Raw genomic sequence first — 20,531 nt, forward strand, 5'->3', positions numbered from 1 at the left:
AAGCCCTTCAACAAATCCCCAAAAAGTTAACTGAGTGAGAGGGCGAAAGACCAAAAGATATGCGTGGTAAAATGAAAATGACCAATAATGTGATTATTTGAAAATATTTGAATAGATTCATCTATTCTGTAGGCTACATTTTAAACATCAATTAGGGTTTTATGAAACACCTATCTTTCCAAAAGATGAGACAGATGAGACGTTAAAACCAAAAACCAACCAGTCAGCGTCAATACAGTTTTCTTTTTTTATTTGGAGGGACAAGCTGTCAAAATGGCTTGAATGAAAGAAACAGTTTTTGAACAGTAAGTTAAAGTGTGAATATGTAAAAAATAAAGCAGCTTTGTTTGCTCTGCAGTACCATTAAAGCAGAAATATGTACAACACAAAAGGCAAAAATGTAAGACACATTCTTTGAAAATAATTTAAAAAAGAAGCCGTAATACATTACATTGATAAAACACTCACTGTTGCCGTTTCTTCATGAGAATTGATGTTTTATACAAGAGAAAAGAGAAATGTTTACTTGCAAAACTCAGTGTCCCCTTCTATGGCGTAAGAACACATACATCAGGTGAATTTCAAAGTAATCAAAAAGGCAAAAAGCAGGTAATACATTTCCAATGTGCGCTCTGCACTTTTCAAAGTATACAATAAATCGGAATATTTTTTTTTTTAACAAATGGGACCTGCATGCATAACTCCTATAGGGTCCAGAGTGGCTGTTGAAACAGCCGTAGAAAGGGTGAGATATGTACATTAATGTGTCCCTCATTTTCACACTGGTGACAGGAGAATCACCATTTAAAAAGGTCTTGTTTGATACTTGATGAGGCAACTCATTCAGATTTGTTTTTGCATGTGATAAAAACTGTATAATATATGCAGTTTTTACCCACAAACAACTTCAAACTAACAACGTGAGCCAGGTCACAACCTTCCCCCAAAAATTATGAGTACAATCAAATTGATCTTTTCAATTCATTTAGTTTTAGTGGCATTTTGCTAATATATCTAACCATTAGACTGGCTATGAAAAATACTTCAGAATGCTAGACAGCAATTAGCCTTCATAAGTATACATTTCTCTATGATTCATATATTACAACTTTTTTCCCCCCGAAATTGAAAATGACTCAATTTTCTTTTTTAATAAAATAATTTTGTCAGCGATTAGGATTTCTTTCTCCAACCTACATAAATTAGTTACAAAATATTAGTGTAATTTTCTATGGTTACATAATTAGGCAGCGATACAACAGACCCATAATTTAGTTTCAGCACGAAAGGGAGATTCCACAGTTTTCAATTCCAAAGTGGAAGCACTGTGCACACAACTGGAGGACATGTCTCCCTTGATGAACAGGCACACCCAGTAAACTTCACAACAGCCCATTTTATTGCCAAAATGTCCTAAATTAAATAACTAGTGAAATAACATAATAAGTTACCAAAAGAAAAAAGTGTTAAAGTATAACAGAATAGATATTAAATACTAATATTTTGCTGGACTTGTGGTCCCATTTCCCATAGCAATGCCATGAAGGGATTGTGAACAGGGAGGAAAGATTGCACTTTCAGGTGAAGAATACCAAACCACAGTGCTGCTAGAGTGAAAGTAGACTTAATCATGAAATAAATAAATTCATAATAGGAAATAATTTAAAAATTAATATAGATAATACAGTTACAGCCTTTTCTTGTTATGAGCATTATTCCTCGGAAAATGTCAGGTAACCCAACTCATAAATAAGAAGCTCCATAATTTAGAGTTTTACTGTTGAATCGACCCCATAGAACCAAAACTCTGCCTATTTATACAGAACCATTTTCACAGATAAAGTGCAGATCAAGGAGCCTTTGAGAGGGATTTTTTGTTGTTGTACCATACCTCTTGGGAGAGAAAAACAAATCTAATAGAATCAGGGAGTCCCCTAGCTTCATGATACAACACAGGGAGGACCCAGGGAGGATCTCAAGTCATGTGGGACTAAATATCAAGTCCAAAGAGAGCTCATCATGAACATGTTGTGGGTTTGTGGGTTTCGTAGAAAGGCAAAAACCTTATCCATCACAGCAATGGTCACCATGCATTGCCTCCAAAATCTAGAAAGCTTGAAAAAAGTCCCTGAGGTGCACATTCAGCTGTGTTAAGCTTCCCTACCATGCCCCAATAAAGTTTAATGCTTGCTCAGCGTATTTTTTTCTTTTTTTGGGATGGACTTCTAGGTTTGGTTAAAAGTATTTTCTTAGGAATTGAGAACCATCATTGGTTTACATGGGCTACGGTAAGGTGGTCCAATTGCGCCTGATTTTTTTTTGTTACTTCACTCTCACTGAAACACTAGCTGCCATTTCACACAGCAATAATTCCCCCAACAGCTTTACTAACATTTTGAAGGCAAGTCTGGAATTCTAAACATTAAATAGGCAAGAGGGCAATCACAGCTTCCTCCAACATCAAATCTGTTAGCAATGACATCTTATGTGCATGTACAGCTCCCCCCCAACCCCAAGTCATTTTTATTACACAGTCCACAGCATTTGCATGCTGTATTAAACTTTCACAGATTCCATCACAGACAACTTCATGGCTTCCTCCAACAGCTGATTGTCTGTAAAAGCGGCGGGGGGTTCTGGGACGGATTCCGAGAGGCCAATCAGAGACTCCAGAAGGCAGGTCCCGGGGTCACTCGCCTGAGGCTGGCTGGGGTAGCTAGGCAACTGAAACTGAAAAAAGTTGTCCATGTGTTCGTACTCCTTGAGGGAGTTGTAGAGCGAGCTGGGACCCAGGCAGGGGAAGCCGTCGAAGAACTCCAGGTCGGACTCCGACGAGAGGCTCAGGTCCATGTTGTAGCTCTCCGAGCGGTCGATGGAAGGCGACGGCGTGTGCGGCACGCTGCCGCTGTGGAACAGGGCGTTGCCCTGATTGGCGTTCTCGTCCAGCAGTTCCGAGATGGCCGTGGCCCGATTGTCCGCGTGACCGCCCACCGAGTCCAACAGCACGGCGTCTATGTTGTCATTCTCGTCGGAGAAGTCCACCATGCTAAAGCTACCGTATGGAATCGCTGACGGCTGCTGCTGCCGTTGCTCTGTGCAACAGCCGCTCTTAGCGTTGGCGTTCCCATCCCCCATCTCCCTGCGGTCCTCATTGTCCACGTCACAGAAGCTGAGTATGCGGCTCAGACCCTTCTCGCCGACGTCCGCGCTCCCGCAACCCACCGCCGCGTCGCAGTCCTCGCTTTGACCCGAGGAGTCCGACGACGAGTCCGTCATGTCGCTGCTGCAGCTGTTCTCTCCTGCCGACGCCAGCTCCGTGCTGAAGGGGAAGGAGGGGATGGCGGCGTTCTCCTCCTCTTCCTCCTCCTCCGGGCTGGAGTGCTCCTCCAGCCTCCTGTCCAGCTCCAGCTTCATGATGGTGTGTATGTAGTGCGTCTGCACCCGGCTGGAGTTGAACTCGATGCGGCCCTCCGTGTTGCAGCAGCCGTCTTTGGTACAGCCACAGGGGAACGAGGAATGGTCCATCTGAAAGAGGGGGAAGGCAGTTTTGTTAGATGGATCCCTGGCTAATAAGCCAAATATGCCTTTTTTATTTCAGCTATAGAGGGCCATTAAGGCATATTTGGCTCGTTAGCCAGAACGTCAAAATAGAGGCATCCCGTGGCTCTATAATGATGGCATTACTTCCGATCAGGGGTTGTGTGGCTCTATGCAGATATGGGGGGCGAGGCTTATCACGGCACATACCTGACACTTGATGCCTGCCAGGTTGCAGCTGCACGTCTCGGGCTCGCAGAAGCCCTGGCAGTCGCAGCCGCAGTTCTCCCTGGAGAGCCGCAGCTCATGGAGCTGCCTCTTCTCCTCCTTGTCGATCTTCTTCACGCCGGCCGCCTTGAGGAGCGCGTGCCGCTGCTTGGACGGGTACGGGTGCAGGAAGGAGCCGTCGTCCAGGTTGGCGCCGCTGAGGTCGATGTCGTCCTCGGGGACGTCGTCCAGCGTCAGCCGCTCGGCCTCCTCGCAGTCCTGCGTTCCGTTCTTGGTCAGCTGGACATGAAGGACAACAACGTGTCAATATCTTAATTCACTGAGTATGTGCCTTTTTTTTGTATGGCGAGCTGTACGTTTCAGCCTTTTTCCCCTGCATACAACAGTGGTTACCAAACGTTTTAGCTGGAGACCCAAGAGAGAAATTAAGAACTGGTGAATATATCAGACCTACAAGCTCACAAAGTGGCGCAATGTAAGAAACAAAAGGGGATATGTGTCCGACCCAGACATGGGTCCCGAGTCCAGACCCACTGTTTGGGAAACAGTGGCATTAGAATGGCGGGCCAGCTGACGATGCCTCTGAACTCACCTTCAGTTTGAGAGCATCCAGCTTCTCTTCTCTGAGTCGGGTGAGAAGCTTCTCCCGGCGGAGTTGCCGCTGCTCCACGGCAAATTCATCCAGGGTGTAGGAGCGCAGGGCACTGTGCCGCTGCGTCATGCCAAGCGAGCAGCCCCCACGGCTGGGCACGCTGGTGAAGCCCTGGCACCGTGGGAAGAAGAACACCGTCACCTGGTCAAAGGTCACGTTGCCCCGGCGGGCCCTCTTGGCTTTCTTCAGGATGGATGTGACTGTGGGATGGAGAATGAGAGGCATTAGAACACACACCACGGCCTGTCTGATCAGTGAGTTTAGTTAAATAATGTTCACCAGCAGTCGTCCATTGGGCTTGAGTAGTATTCACTTTTATGTCACTAGGGGGCAGTGTGGGACAAGTAACGAGTCAGATTCTTGCAGCAGATCAGACTGCAAAGAGGCACCTCTCCAAATCCCTCACCTTCCTCTTCAGCCAAGCCTCATCATGGAACCCAATTACCAGAAATCATAACACAAGACTCTTGGAACACCTGCATCCAGCAGCAGTAAAAAACAGAAATAGCCAAATCCATTCATGTCTTGTTGCTACCGCCATGTCCCCCTCCTGGCGTGACAAACAACCACCCAGCCCAGGAATTTCCCCTTGGTGGCCAGCAGAATGAAGGAAGCAGACCCAGCCAGGATGGGATCACAAACCAGCGCGTACATGTTTTGGAGGTCTGTGGCTTCCGGAAAAAGGCAGAAGGGTGGGGGGAGGGCAAGCACAGCGTCAATTCTCAGAATGGGGATGAAAGTTGCCCATCATAATCTTTCTACATGCTGACAGACCCCCCTCCCTACCCCCCCCAAACAGCACCAGACCACCAGTTACCAGCAAGAGTCAAAAGGTCCTTCCTCTGCTAAAAACATTCAGGGACCACAGAGGCGGACAATTTTTCTGTGCGCAGACACCATACAATAAAACCACATGGGGATCAAAGTGGAACCATATGTGGGAACGAGCCCAACAGTTTATCCAGTTTTTATTATAAATTCCACCTCTTCCGCACAGGAATATTCAACATGACTTTTGAGCCTCGCTTAAAGGCAGGCAAAAAAAAAAAACGTTCCTCTGCGTAAGCTGCCAGCTCACCGATACTTATCGTGTGCGGACAGAAGACGGATAACCGTGTACCACATGTGTTGTACATTACCTTCAGTATATTAGCGGGAAAACAGACCCCCGTAGGACGTTTGCGTACTGTAATGCTTTTGGCTACTGTCTGCACTTCACATGGTGAAAGCCCCGTCATGCAACAAACGCCTCACGCCACTGCCCTCCCAAAATCAGGCAGGCCGAGGAACGGGAGACAAACTTGATCAGTGCAGATCAGAGGGAGAGAGAACAGACCTCCCCCTTTGCCAGTAGGCAGGCTTAAACGTGGTCTTGTCTGCCTCCCTCTTTCTTATCCGGCGCAGACAGACAATAGTCTCACTGTGTCCCGCATCAGCTGCCGCAGGTAATACAGATGAGACAAACCGAGACCCCTTTCAGTCTCGCATCCATCAAATGCAGTCAGGCTTATGACACCTGCAGGAGACAAATGGCACTCTCCTCCGCTGCCTCTTAATGGGATAGCCTTGCTCTTTTTTTTCTCCCCCTCCCGGCAAAGCACAACGACTTTTCTCTCCAACACAAACACCAGATTATAATGGTCCACACACACAATCCTCCATCTCCTCAATGTTCCGACATGCCTTCTATTTCTTTATGACTCCATCCGCCTTCCTTCACCCCCCGGTCTCTTCCAGCACCTGTGCTGGGTGCGTGCCCAGGGCCCTAACACAAGGCTCTGTGTGTTCCCAGTGCTATGGGCACCCTGCCCACGCTTCTCTGCCCTGGCTCCCTGCCTCTACCATCCTGGGAAACCTCACAACTGTTTGCCCCCTTCTTCTACCCTACGAACCCCACGCCCCCCCCACCAAATCCCCTGAGGGGACAGCAGAGAGTCTAAAAAAAGGGCCAAAAAACTGAAACGCATCCGACGTACGCCGGCTCAACGGCAACATCTCTGGCAGGAAAAAAAGGTCAAGGCGGAGGCCTGTGGCGTCTGTAGAGTTCCGGGTGAGTCGGGGCCAAGGTGCAACATTCTCCACATAATGAGATTAGCGCTTCTGCGGCGTCGGTTGCCAGAAATCAAAAGGGGAATTCATTGCACACGTCTGAAATCATTTTGGGTGAAGTGTTTTATATGCTGCCAGTTGGCTGAGTCCCTCAAACTCTCTCTCCGGTTTATAAGTTTGTTATCAAGAGCTCTTTTTCGCCTTGATGGAGCAGTAATGATAGCCGCCCCCACCCCCTCCCAATGATGTAAGAGCAAAATGACTGCCATGTGAATATGGTCATTGGGAGACAGAGACAGAAGTGCTCATCCTAACCCTTACCAGGGTTGCCAGATCTGCTTATTATAATTTCCCCGCAAGATTTTATCTGAAAATAGCAGATCTACAAGCTCACAAGTGAGCTTGTAGATCGGCTATTTTCAGATAGCTGATGTATATGTTAAAGTGCTCATGTGGCCCCATTGTCGCTTCTTTTGGGCTGGTTTTCCTAGACCTGGTTGCTTGTTTCTCTCACAGAATCTGGCAACACTGACCCTTACTATGATTCCGTGTAGGAGGCAATGAGAGCACTCACCATTGAAACTGGTGGCTGGAGAGCTGGGGTTGCTGGGCGTAGAGTCCAAGGTGTCGGAGTAGCAGCTCTCGCCCTCCGAGTCCCAGCCCGAGTAGGCAGAGGAGGAGAGGGAGGGTGAGGGTGAGGAGTAGCAGGGGTCCTCCTCATCCACCTCCTCAAACTTCCTCTTCAGAAGCCCACTCATGGCGTCGACACTGGCAGTCTGTGGAACACACAGGGAGAGAGGGGAGGGGAGGGGTTATTAGCATGTCCCCTCATCAACATAATTTGCATCCCATTACTTCCCCCACCGTTCACATTCGAACAGAGCTAATGATGGCACGACGACGCCCAGCGAACAAGAGTAATGCCTCGAGGGTTAACGCCATTAACACGCCGTCGCCATGTCAAACATTTATACACAATTAAAACAAATGAATAAACAATAGAGCTTTGCTTTGAACGGAAACACCTTTTTGGCACAGATTTTTTTATTAACCAAAACTTTTTGGTTGCAACCATCTGCCTGCCTGAAATAGAGCGAGTTATTTGCTGAATACAAGCCAGTTCTGTGCTTGGCCATGTGAGACCGTACGCAGGCCATCTCATGCTGCACTCAGCTGAGAGAGAGAGAGAGAGAGAGAGAGAGAGAGAGAGAGAGGGAGAGGGAGAGGGAGAGAGGGGCCAGGCATGGCACAGGAAGCAATCAATCAAGCCTACTCGCATAAGTCAACAATTACTGGACCCTTCACCCACTTCCAAATCACATCAGCTCAGCAAAAGCATTGATCAGAGCTGCACCGTAAAATCAGGAGTGTCAATTTAACTCTTGAGGTCAATTTGATGTTGAATTAATACTCCACATTTTGCTGTGGGCAGGAGCCAGGGAAACAAACAAAAAGGACTATATCTGTTTAATTTAAACGGTTCCCTCCCTGTGGTCGGCTTTCACAAATCCAAAAGCAACAGCCGTTTGTAAAATGTTTACATGGCTCTCGTAGTAAACATGAAGAACCTGAGTATGCTCCACATGTTTTGTTATGCGGCTCCTGTTTATCTAAGCTGCTGCTTCAGCGATAAAAACAATCAATTCTTTGACTGAGAGAGAGAGGGAGGGGAAGGGGTGGGGGGTAGAGTGTGAGAGATGGAATGCGAGTGTGAGAGAGATAGAAAGTTGGAGAATGGTCACCAGTCACGACATTGCTTAATTTCATACGTGGTATGTCACGCGCAGAAAATAGCCAATCTACAAATTTGTAGGCTATTTTCAGCAAGGGACTCTCGTACGACGGAGTACAAATCATAGACGGTGTTCTGTAGAGGGACGCTGCTGTGTTATCGTTGTGATAAATGTTGTTAAAAAGGCTTCTTCACCGGCCAATCTCCTTGACTATGATTCAAGAGCAAAATGGCCACCGTGTGATCATGGTCAATTACACACAGGTGTACACACACACGTTAAAAATGTCTTTGAATTAAATACAAAGATGATGACATTATGTTTATTCCGTGTGTCATATGTTCCTGGATAGTTACGGCTGCTGTTATTTACAGACGAAGGATGCATGCAGCTCTTCACACATACTGTACATGTTGAGACAGACAGCGAGTCATCGTCTTCACAACTTCTGGGAACCGTGTGTGTGTGTGTGTGTGTGTGTGTGTGTGTGTGTGTGTGTGTGTGTGTGTGTGTGTGTGTGTGTGTGTGTGTCGTGACTGTAGTAGATTAGTAGTAGTAGATTTTATTTGGTCTGTAAGGCAGTTATGTACATACACTGTTCTTTTTCACTCTCTTTTTTTTTTCCCATCAATAATAATTATAATAATAGTTGTAATAAATAATAAATAATAATGATGGTAATACACAGACCAAAAGGTGTAGGCTGAAGCCTAAGCTTATTATGCCTACCCTTTGCACATGTTAGTAAACATCATGCTTAAAGGAGATACTAGCATGCTGGAGTAATACAAACAAAAAACAGAGCAGACTGTGAGAGCAGACTGGTCATCATCACAGTCGGGGGATGAGCTCCTGCTAAACTCACAAACAACAGAGATGGGAGGAAAGGAAGAAAGGGAAGGAAGGAGAGAATTGAGGAAGGAGAGGCGAAGGAAACGGCAGCAGCAGCGACTGGGCTCGGCTCCAGCAACGCAGACACTCCCTTCAGTGATGCACAGGCCAGGGGGATGAGGAAGACTTTGCTCATAAAGAAATAGGTTTCAGCATCAACTATATCAGCCTGCACCGCATTCATCACCGTCTCCTGTAACGCGGCCAAATCCTTAGCAACTGCCGGCCAAAACTGGGCAGCTTTAAAAGGTAATGTAAATGCAGGCAGCCAGGCACTTCACTATTGCTGTTATTTTAGATTTTTGGTAAGACTTAGTTGGTACGCTTCGGAACAGATACAGGTTTTGGAAACATAATATCCAGATAGGGAAAGTGCTCAAGCAGCATTTTGACATGTTGGCAAGCACTCGGGTATGATTTTCAAATTCTGTCATATACAGTTTAGGCGTTTAGCCGATGCTCTTATTCCAGAGAGACTTCCAGAGTTAAGTAGAGTAAGCATGAACCCTACTCAACAAACGCCAGGGTAAATAGCCACGTATTGAGTGCAAAGAGAACAATGTAGTGCTTCAAAGGAACTACGTTATCAGGTAAACAACAAACATCTGTCTAAAAACAAATTATGCTATCTAAATAACATTCTTAACATTTGTGGTCAAGCAAAAACAAATCTAATTAACAAAGGTATGTAAGCAACATATCCGCATAATATAACTAGCAAGTATACAGGCAAGGCTAGCCAAGTATGCCCATACCAGTCCAGGATCTTCTAGATTAGCAGCCTGATCGCCAGAGAATTAGTATACATTGCACGGATTTGTGCATGTCATTCCGTGCATAGTCGCCTAGAAACCCCCAAATTCCGTGCATATGTACGGGGAGTCCCACGGTGGGCGTAACCAGTCGCAACCCGGAAAAACCAGGAAGTAGAGCAGTCCCCACAACAAAATTTACGATTCTGTGCCTATCGGTACGTAACTCAAACGCCGCTGAGTAGGCTCAAGGGAATGTCGCTATGTTCAGGACGGCAACTCGCGCGCTTTAGCGCGCTCGGTGGTCCTTCACAAAGCGACAATTCCCTTGAGACTGCGCGGCTCCGAAATGGTTTAGTCACAATGGGGGAGATGCGAGGCGGCTATGCACGGAATTTGTGGTTTTCCAGTAGTCTATGCACGGATTTTGAGAAACGCTGAAAAACGTTCAATGAGAACGTTTCCTCTGGCGATCGGGTTGAGATTAGACCAATTATCAAGTAATCATCTAGTCGTGCCATGAATATCATCCGACACGTAGAAGCACACGTGCCGCGCGCACACACACACACACAAAAGCTACGCTGCCAACAGGCCTAAACTGTCACAACAACTGTGCCAAAGGCAAGGTGTGCCACGCAAGAGCGATCGTCCAATCACTTTCAAGGAACTCCATATATTCCATGTGTGGCCTGGATGCTTGGCTTGGCTTATCTGACTGTTATGCAAGTGTCAGCACAAGGGAAAAAAGGGAGGGAGAGAAAAGGGGGTAATTTTGTATGAAGCCGAGTGCTCTATGTGACAAGCACAGCAGCAGAGGAGACAAAGTCAAGGGCAAGAGGCTGACCTCTTTGTTTGTACAGGCAGTGCGGGTAGCTTCAGAGCTATATAGGGGGTTATTGTTGCAAGAGAGATATTCTTGTCCCTAGAGCATGTATGATGAATGGATCACCTTGCAATAGGTCATGCCAGAGTACGGCATCACTGTAGCCGACAAAAAGGCTACTTGTCTTCCAACACACCGATATAGCCGGCTTGACGCCATAAACTAAGCTCAGCGGTTCCTCCTACGGCACCGATCCGATCAGGAAAGCAATAGCGCTGATCGCCGTGTGACGTCCACCGACTCTCGCTTGACCTGAGAAATAATCTCTTAATAACCACTCTCTCCGCCCTCCACCTGTTCCGTCTGATGGGATCATTTGCATTGAGCTGATTTTGGGAACACCTGGGTGCTGCCGCGTCTGTTGCATGTCTAACCCACTTAACACATGCGTCCCACCGTTGAAACACTACACTAAACAGTATCTACAAAGATAAGAGGAGAAAAGGAGAGTCTCACCTTACCCCTCCCCGACACGCAGGCACAAACACACTGTATAACCCCCACCCCTAGTTTCCCTTCAAAAAAATGAAAACAAAGCTGTGAGGGGTCCCCAAGGGAGTACATAGCGCCAGCTAAGCAAAGTCTTTTTAATTAAAAGCTGCAGTGAGGCAGAAGGGGAGGAGAGGGAGGGAGGGGGAGAGAGAGAGAGAAAGACAGAGAGAGAGAGAGGGGCCACTGGTGTCAAAAGTGGGTCATTGTCTTGTAAACTGCAGTCTACCTGACACATTGATTTGTTAATCCTGTTCAACGGGCAGAAACAATGGCGAAGAGGTTAATCCCGGTGAGGAAGACAGCTCGTAGTCAATCTGGAGTTTCTCAGCACGCCCGGCCACTGCACCCACACAAGAATGATGTGAAGGGAACAGGGAGAACAAACGGAACAAGGGAGTGAAAGGGGAAAGAAGAAGCCAACTAGCAGTACAAGGGCTTATTTGTAAAAGGGCAGGAGGGGAGAAAAAAAAAATGAAAAGAGAACCAAAAAGACAAAGGAAAAGAGGACTTCATATGCAGCCTCCCAAGAAAGAGCACAGTCTGTGTACGTCTGATCTTAAACAAGAGTGGATGTGATCGGACAAGCGAGCCAGAAAGAGAGAGAGATGGAGAGAAAGCACAGCGTGTTTTCCCCGCACACTAAATTATGCATCACTGTCATTCCATCAACCACACACAGGCAGGCAGATAAAGGACGCATCCGCCGAGGTGCTCCCCAACCAGTTGTCACCGGGAAGCAAAGATAAATCTCTGGCAATGGAGAGACAGACAGGGTGGGGGGGGGGGGGAGATTTGTCATCAGAAGCGCTGCTCAGCTCCAGTCAGAAGATGCACGACTATGTTCATTCGAATAAGGAAGAATTATCTTCATATGTGCATCCATCGATACAGCACATGCTGCAAAACATGACTTCTGAATCGCAGTTCAGCTCCGTTTTGCCTACAGACAACACCTTAGGTTACAAACTCCTCTGTTATTCTGGTAGGAAGTTTAGGGGGGAAACCCCAAGAATTAATACAAGTATACAATATGCAATCACTCCTAAGAAAATGTATCCATCTCTCAACAATCACTGTGACGGGTTGTCAAGACATGGATTATAGGTGTGGATTTCTGGATGGATCAATCCTACCTCAAGCACCAGTTTCACTCAATTTCCACTTTTTTAAAGCGAAGCAGAGTTGGCACTTAGCACTTAACAAGAGATGAATTAATGAAGACAAAAAGCAGGAAAATGCTGCATTTCATTTAAAAAGTTGCATTGCTCAAAGAAACGAAAAATCCTATCCAGGCTTTCACCGACATCACCAGCCAAGCCTGTCTAAACTGCCCTGGTCTGCCACGCTCACACAGGAGGCCAAGTCATGGTTGACTTTGACCCCTACTACAACACTGCCTGTCCAGCCCCTGTGCAGCTGATAACTCAGAGGGAGGGTGTGTTGAGAGGCTAAACTAACTAAACCTGCCAAGAATATTTGCATACAAGTGGCTGAATGACTGGCCGACTGTCTGACTTGAGCGTTCATAATGAGCATCCTGAGAGTCCTTAGCGTGTGTGTGGATACGTGTCTGGGCAAGCAGGTTCCTCGAGGCACTAATACGCCTCTTACAACTCTAACAACAAGAGAAGAGAAAGAATGTAATTGATTACATAAGTTTCAGATGATACTGGGCTGACACTGACATAGAATCCCATCTACATGCATACGTTACATGCACACACGCGCGCACACACACACACACACACACACACACACACACAGGAGTGCAGTTGTATGCCTCTTAACCATGACTGAAACCCAATTTAAACTATCATACAACCATGTCACTTGCCAAAATTATCAGCAAACCTGTTATTTTTGCTAATGGCACTACAAGTCACCCTAGTAGGATCATAATTGTATTTCGATTACCATTAATGTGAGTGTAAAAAGTGATATTTGTATTCGATTAAGTGCTAAGTAGCTCTATATTCCGACAAGAGACCTCATCATTGCATTGTGTTTGTTCAGTAACAGGGGTCTTTAGTAAATAGACAAGGCCTTTTCACATCAAGATACCAATTTTATCCAATCAGAAGAGAGAGCTCATACAGGATAAACAAGTGAAATTGGAAGTGATGTAAATAGTAACACTTTAAAATGGAATCTGATAAATGACCTTCAAGGGTTCTTTCTCCTAATTGGATCAAATTGGCATCCTGAGATGAAAATGTATTTTCTGTTTCCTCAAGAGCTGGAGCCATTCTCTAAACAAACAATCACTTTTTAAACAAAACATATCAATTACACCTCCCCTCCAAACCAACCATCAAAAGTCAACAACCAAATCAAACACAGTCATCATCATGACGCAAAAACACGAGGAGGTTGACCAACTAATAGACACTGGCAGCAGCAGAACGCGCAAAGCCAAGTGAACAAACTAAAGTAACAACTTCACCTGAAAGAAGTCCAGATAGGGACTTCTTTCAGGTAAGTAGATTGCACCGACACACGGCACAACAGAGCCTAAATTGGGCATTAGGAAAACACTCCACCTGCTGGCAGGCACAGCTGAGGGTGAGAGAGAGAGAGCTTAATAGTTTCCACCCCATCCCTCTGTGTGAGTTAGTTTGTTGTTCTCACTCCACACAGAGAGACGAACAGCGTTTCGATGTGGCCGTGCCACAGAAAACATTCCGTTCCCGCGGCCCGACCCGGTTCGCGCGCAGATTCCAAAAAGCAGGAGGGAGAGGAGAGAGGTGGTGGTGGTGGGAAGGGGAGGGAGGGACCGCACAAAACAAATAAATAATGTCATGTCTCGCAAGCCGCAGGAATTCCATTCTTGGCAGCGCCACTCGTCTCTCACTGTAATAGCGGGAGAAGATTCAGAACACGGGCTCTATCTAATCCAGATGTGTTTTCTACTGCTAACCGCTGGAAAGCACCTCTTGCCATTATAGGCGAGCAGCAACCAAGCAGCCGGCTCCCCTTCCCTTCCTAGTACACCTGACAGCAGGGTATTATCGTGCTGCACATGGACCTCACATGCTCGCTCTATTGTCATTAATCTGTTCTGTTGTGCAGGCCACAGACAGACTTGAACGACCAGGTGCTGCCCTCCTTGCAGTGGTGGAAAAGGTATTCACATGTTTAATCTATTCACTTGTAGATAAGCTATTTTCAAATGGCCAAAATGTGTATAGAGCTGAAGAGGTTAGTATATTTAGTGGGGTAGAAGTAAAATTACTGAAAAATTGGAAGTACTCCAGTAAAGTAAAAATACCTCAAAACTGTACTTGAGTAAATGTACTTAAGTTACTTTACATTTTGCAATGCAGGGGTATCTGCCTTGAGTCAACTTCTGTATGCTGCGAGTGATTTGGGGTTGGTTTGTTGATACACACTGAGGTGACTGCACTCCAGTCCCCAACCAAAAAAACAGCTTTGAGAAAATGTGGTGGACATTAGCATAATCCCCCCCATTTTATGGTCAAAAAGCTGATAAAATAGACAACTAGTGGGAAGACAACCCGTGCTCAGGCTCACACACGCTCAATCTGTTCCCTTTGTGTGTGCCAAAGTGGGGCTATTTCATAAACCAAAAAGAAAATATAACGCTACAAACTATTATCTGCCCAACATGTCATTTATATTCATTTCTAACGTGGCCATGCACTGTGCAGGTCCGTGCATCTATTTCAGGGTATAGAGATCATATTTATAGAAGCATAGATAGTTATCTGTGAGTGGTGTAAAAGCTGTTATCTTCATTGCACTCGGGCAGATTTGCATGGTTGGAAACAAAGTTGCTCAGGGGGGGGGGGTCAAGGAAGTAGCAGTTAAGTATCAGGATAGCTAGCACCTTTGCATGTAAGCGTGTAAATCTCAGCTTGTTTGTGTTAAACACCGTAAATGGATTGATTGAGATGATGGCCGTGTGTGTGTGTGTGGCAGAGAGAGAGAGGAGTGTTGGGGGGTGTAAAGGTCATGGGTTCAGGGGTCATGTTCCAGTCTAGGGCACTCAGTGGTACCTCATAAGCCGTGTGGAATGTCAGGGGAAAGGAAGGACAAAGCAGATGGGAGCCCTGACTGTGCTGAGGGTCTGAGAGAGAGAGATGGGCAGCTAAAAACCCCTCCCCACCACAACACATGCAAAGCTGCATGGGGCCATTCCATGTGACCAACATGAAACCAAGCACACTGACTGCAGTCAACCTGGTTTGAACCGAGTGTGTGTGTGTGTGTGTGTGTCTCCCCTGGGCTGAGGACAGAGAGAACCTCTGTCGCTCTGAGCCTGATAACTGTTTGTGTGCGCGAGGAAGACAGACGACAGAGTGCTTCCTGAGGTTGTGAAACACACTAGTAACACTGACTGCAGTGTACAGGAAGTGGTCATTCCGTTAATCTATACTGTCTCTCTCTGACATCTGCCGGGGGTTGGTTGGGGCTTGGGGGCAGCACCAAGGTTAAGGAGCGGGTTCTTACAATAATATGCCTGAGCTCAATAAGCAGCAGCCAGGCAGGCAGGAGCCGTAGAATGACATTTTGTCATGCATGAATCCCTCCCTAGAGAGCCTCAGGTATACCTAGTTGTGTGTGCCGGTGTCTGCCGTGCTCAGTAAATTAATAGCAGATCTACAAGCTTTGTGAAGTGTTGTGAGCTTGTAGATCTGCTATTTATAGCATGCAACACCAATGTGCAACCAAGCTATACATCAGGCTCAAGACAAAATGCTCTTGCACAGAGAGCACTGTTATACCTAAAAAAAAATGCATTGCCTTGAAATAAGCAATAAATAAATAAAAATGTTGGTGCAACATCCAGGAATATATCACACACCATAGCTGCCTAATAAAAGTGTATGTACTGCTATAGATAATAGAAGATAATTATACATTAAAAAATAAAAATAAAATAAAATCTCAATATATTAGGTACACTGAATGACCACCAAACCAAACTGTTAATGTTTAAATTAATGTAATATACAGGACCCCAATGGAAACAAGCCATAGTGCTTTCTTGGGTTTAATCCTTTTGAGCATTCCTTTGTATAGAACTGTACTTTCCTGTGCTTTTTTTTGCAAAATCCAAAATAAAGTATTCAATCAATCCAAAAAAAAGCAAATACATAAAATCACAAGCACACATTAATGTAGGTTATTCTGTAAACAAAGGATCACTCAGCTCGCTGCATTCTAGTCTAATTCAGGAAAAAAACATAATTCCAGAAATGATCCGAGTGAGGTCGCACTAGAGACGATTGAATCGACTCTAGTGTCACTCACTAAAACACACAAAGCTTAGATCCGAGACATGCCTACGATCAACATAATTCAACAAGAGAATGGTGATCAAAAATAGGCCAATAATAATAATGTCCATATAACAAATAGGCTAATAATAACAAATAATAATTATGAGCAAGTGCTCAAACAAGCATTTTAAATAACATTCCACAGAACCAAATAGGCTACTACAAAGGCAAACAAACTTTCAACATTTGCACGTAAAAACAAAAACAAATTCCAAGGCACTATCATTTAAATGTGAATAAATTGCAACCATATATGAATGAATGTGTCCTTTTGGAAACATTGCAAACGTTTGTCTAAATGAGGGGGAAATATGCGCAACATTCCATTACCTGGTGTATAGGCTAATGATTGAATGTATCTGATTGAATCAATGTAACTGTTACATTGATTCAATCAGCAGTTACATTGTAACTGTTACCCAACTGAATGGCTATAAATAGCCGCGCTACTGTATATTCACTGACATAAAGTGTCATCATCGATGGCTCTTGGTGATTAATGCCTATTCCAATGACACCACTTCATTCTATCATCAGCTGTAGCAGTATGCCTTCAGGAGGCGCACCACCACCCCCTGATGTGGACAAGAACTCCACGGTCGGGATCAACACACAAAAGCCTCATCAACAGTTCAATAGAATGAATTGATTGTACCACCAAACTAAAGGGCACTGCGGATCCTGCGATCCAAATCAAGTTCGGGGGAAAGAGAAAAAAATGTGATTGATCATGCAGTGATCAAATTATGCAGTCAATCAATAAGCAATCAGCGAATCAACAAACGTGTCTGTAGGCTATCAACACATTATAAATGGTCACCTGTGCGCGACCGTATCAGGCTAAACTATTAAACAACATATTTCCAAACTCGTCAAAATAAATAAATAACGATCCGCTTTGTAGGCGAAAATCTTAGAATTAAACGTCTGGTTATAAATGACCGTCAAACATAACACATTAAACTGTTTAAACAAGCAGCCCTGACCATAGCGATGTATTAAGGGAAATAGCGATTAAGTCTAATCATTCAAACCAAAAACAGTGTAAAAAAATATCAACACAATTGACCAAATAGTAAATTGTTTACTGTTGCGGTGACACAGGGGAAAAAAGAACATCTACAACTATTTGTCTTCTCTCTCCACCTCCGAGGTTATAAAGAGACAAGACATACATTCTGCCCGTTCAATCACCTCCTGTTATTAGAACTCTACTCACCACGAATGAACGTATCCGATCACCATCAATAGTCAAAATGCATCCCCCAGGAAAAAAAACTATAATGAAATAATAACATAAATCCGCCGATGGAATAAAATTGTAATCCAAAAGGGAAAAATTGCGCTTATCCTCCTCGCATATAAGAAGTGGATGCTTGGCTTTTGTGTCTGTGCGAGCGGCGGAGGGCAGAGCGGCGTACCTCTTGTCTCTCCTCTCCTCTCCTGTGTGACTGGAGCAAGGAGGCTCAGACGCGCAGTGTTGTGTGTTCGTCAGTGGAAAAGGAAAACTCCCCTCTACTGGCGTCTGGTCTGACGCAGGCGGTGACACACTGTAGGGAGGCTACACTGGCCTGCCCACGCTGCTGCTTCCTGCCTTCGGAGCCACTGACTGGCAGGGTTGCCATGTCCGCTTGTTATAAGCGACGTTTGGGCTTGTTTTTCTGGTGGTAAGTTGCTTGTAAATATTGTTTTTTGATTGATTGAATATTTTATTAGCAGTTTGAAAAAAAAAGAAAAGCACAGGAAAGTACAGTTCAATACAAGGTCTACTAAGAGGATTTTAAACCCAAGAAAGCCTATTGCTTGTTTCCACTGCCACTGGGGTCCTTTGTACTCAATTCATCGAAACATTTAATGACAGACAAATATACAATACTATGCAAAAGATCATATAAACAGAAATAATAAAAAAAAATAAAAAAAAGTACAGTAAACAGTTCGGTGTGGGTGGGGGGTGGGATTAGGCTTTGACTTTTTACAGGGGCCAGTTTCGAATTGCAGCCGCTTGTAAGTGCTATTTTAGAGCGGTTGTCTCTCCTCTCCTCTGTTGCGGTTCTTTTTTTGGCTTGTTTCTAAAGTGTAGTTGCGTATTTTGGGCTTGTTCCCTAAATGTTGTTTAAACCAGTGGTTCTTAAACATTCTCATGTTAAGGTATAAGTAAGTAAGCCTTGCCGAGCCCTGAGGCCCAGAGGACAGGAGCCTCTGGGCATCTCCTGTTTCCTTAGCGTGACGTGAGGCAGCTTGATGTACAAGTACACCCTCTGGACATGACGCTAGTATGTCGCAGGGACTTAGCCTCAAGCCAACCCTTGATGCTGAGTTCCAAGCAGGGAGGCATTGGGTCCAATTTTTATAGTCTTTGGTAAGACCCAGCAGGGGAATCGAACCCCGACCCCCTAGTCTCAGGGCGGACAGTCTAATCACAAGGCCACTGAGCTGTCAAGCACCCCCAGGTTAATATTTGTCCACGGACCCCCTATCTGAAAATATTCTGTGCCAGGGACCCCCCCCATACAAGATCTGTGTTGTTAAAATGTTTCAAAATAACCTATTTTTTCCCCCAAGATGATCTTTTTCTTCTTTTGAAAATAGAAGATCTACAAGCGCACAACGCATCGCATCCTAGACCTGGTTGCTTATTTCTCTCACAATATCTGGCAACACTGCTGACTGGCTGACTGGCTGTGTGTAATAATGTATCTTCCTATGACACTGAGTCACCGACTGTATACGTTTACCTTTACGCTCTGTTTTGTTTGTTTGTAAAACCATACACCATGGTAATAGACTATGACGTCATTTGACATTATAGGCTCTTGGGGTGGGGGAAAAAGACACTGGAACTAACTTGTGTTTGATGGAATACTTTATTAAAGCCTTGTACACACCAAATAAAGCTAAAAATACATTTTAGCTATATTTGGTGTGTATTAGGCTTAACAGTTTGCTAATAGTACAGACGTACGATTTTACAATGATTGTTAAAAGGATAACACAAAAAGCCCTATAGGGGCTTGTTTCCATTATGGTCCTGTGTATTCAATTCATCAACACATTTAAAGACAAACAATAATATACAATGATAAACAAGACATAATCAACGCTAGTAGCAACGAACGTATACAGTATGTACAGTAACCATACTACAGTTACTACATTGTGACTGTAGTGGTGTAAGTAGACCCGTGGAGCATCAGTTGTCAGATAATATCATTTCCAATGACCTAGGAGGAGGAGGTGCTGTCTGCTGTGATGCGTGTGTTGTGTGTGGCTAATTTCCAGTTAAAGGAAAACACTGACTAAGCTGAATGTGAAATTGTGAGTCACTGTTTCCCAAAAAACACATAAATAAGAATGATAGTCTGATATCTGAAAGGAAAGTACAAGTGTAGAATCAACACCAAACAAACTACCCATTAAAAAAGAATGTTAGTCTAATGTGAAAGGAAAGTGAAAGTGTAATCAACACCAAACAAAGTACCCATTTAAAATGTATCGACTATCATACATACCGTTTATTTTGTCAGTGACTCTGTTTTTACTAATGATACTGATAATAGATCATCTGCAGTGTGACCACCTTAAGTGACATTTGAATATTCCGCTGATTTGTTAACTGGAGCTGATCATCAGACCCACTAGTGTATTTGGTTTATTGTCCTCACAGGTCATGTCAACATGTCTCACACCCGTTCCCATCACACTCCACCCCTCAAGTCAATCGGGTATTTACGATTTTAGCAGGCCATGGGGAATGCACTGAGATGGTTTGCTTTCGTTGGACCTGAATGCAGAAGCAAAGTGTCCTGCCAATGTCAATACAGGTGTTCCCCTCGGCAGCTAGGGCTTTGGGAAGAGGTCTCCTGAAGCTGTGTACATAGAGGCCCATGCTAATTGTCCATTGCTAAGGGTGGGCCCTTTTGTCACTATGGGCTGTTGGTCATTGTCATTAAGAGTCTCGTTTACATGTGACAGCGAATTAATGGCTACAAACACATTCATGCTGAT

At 44.9% G+C, this 20,531-nt stretch overlaps 1 protein-coding gene across 2 annotated transcripts; it reads right to left on the reverse strand.

Moving 5' to 3' along the window:
• Positions 1-233: 233 nt before the first annotated feature.
• Positions 234-17,994, reverse strand: csrnp1b (cysteine-serine-rich nuclear protein 1b). Of its 2 annotated transcripts, none has more exons than XM_084048364.1 (5): positions 17,743-17,994; positions 7,041-7,242; positions 4,358-4,617; positions 3,748-4,044; positions 234-3,525 (listed from the first exon to the last, which is right to left on the reverse strand). In XM_084048364.1, exons 2-5 carry the CDS (start codon positions 7,222-7,224, stop codon positions 2,557-2,559), a joined length of 1,710 nt encoding a protein of 569 aa, XP_083904490.1. In that variant the 5' UTR covers positions 7,225-7,242; positions 17,743-17,994; the 3' UTR covers positions 234-2,556. The 2 variants fall into 2 exon arrangements, with proteins under 2 accessions (XP_083904490.1, XP_083904489.1); XM_084048363.1 differs by having other exon boundaries at positions 17,739-17,871.
• Positions 17,995-20,531: the final 2,537 nt, after the last annotated feature.

This window comes from Gymnoscopelus microlampas, assembly GCF_963454915.1.
Source record: "Gymnoscopelus microlampas genome assembly, chromosome: 22".
Taxonomy (NCBI): Eukaryota; Metazoa; Chordata; class Actinopteri; order Myctophiformes; family Myctophidae; genus Gymnoscopelus; species Gymnoscopelus microlampas.

What these genes read in the sequence shown, in the direction of transcription:
- csrnp1b (XM_084048364.1), bottom strand. Translation starts at nt 7,224, where the DNA reads ATGAGTGGGCTTCTGAAGAGGAAGTTTGAGGAGGTGGATGAGGAGGAC. An exon ending in TCCAGCCACCAGTTTCAATG is followed by an intron (nt 4,618 to 7,040) that starts GTGAGTGCTCTC and finishes TCCATCCCACAG; the next exon opens with TCACATCCATCCTGAAGAAA. An exon ending in TGGCAGGCATCAAGTGTCAG is followed by an intron (nt 3,526 to 3,747) that starts GTATGTGCCGTG and finishes CCCCTCTTTCAG; the next exon opens with ATGGACCATTCCTCGTTCCC.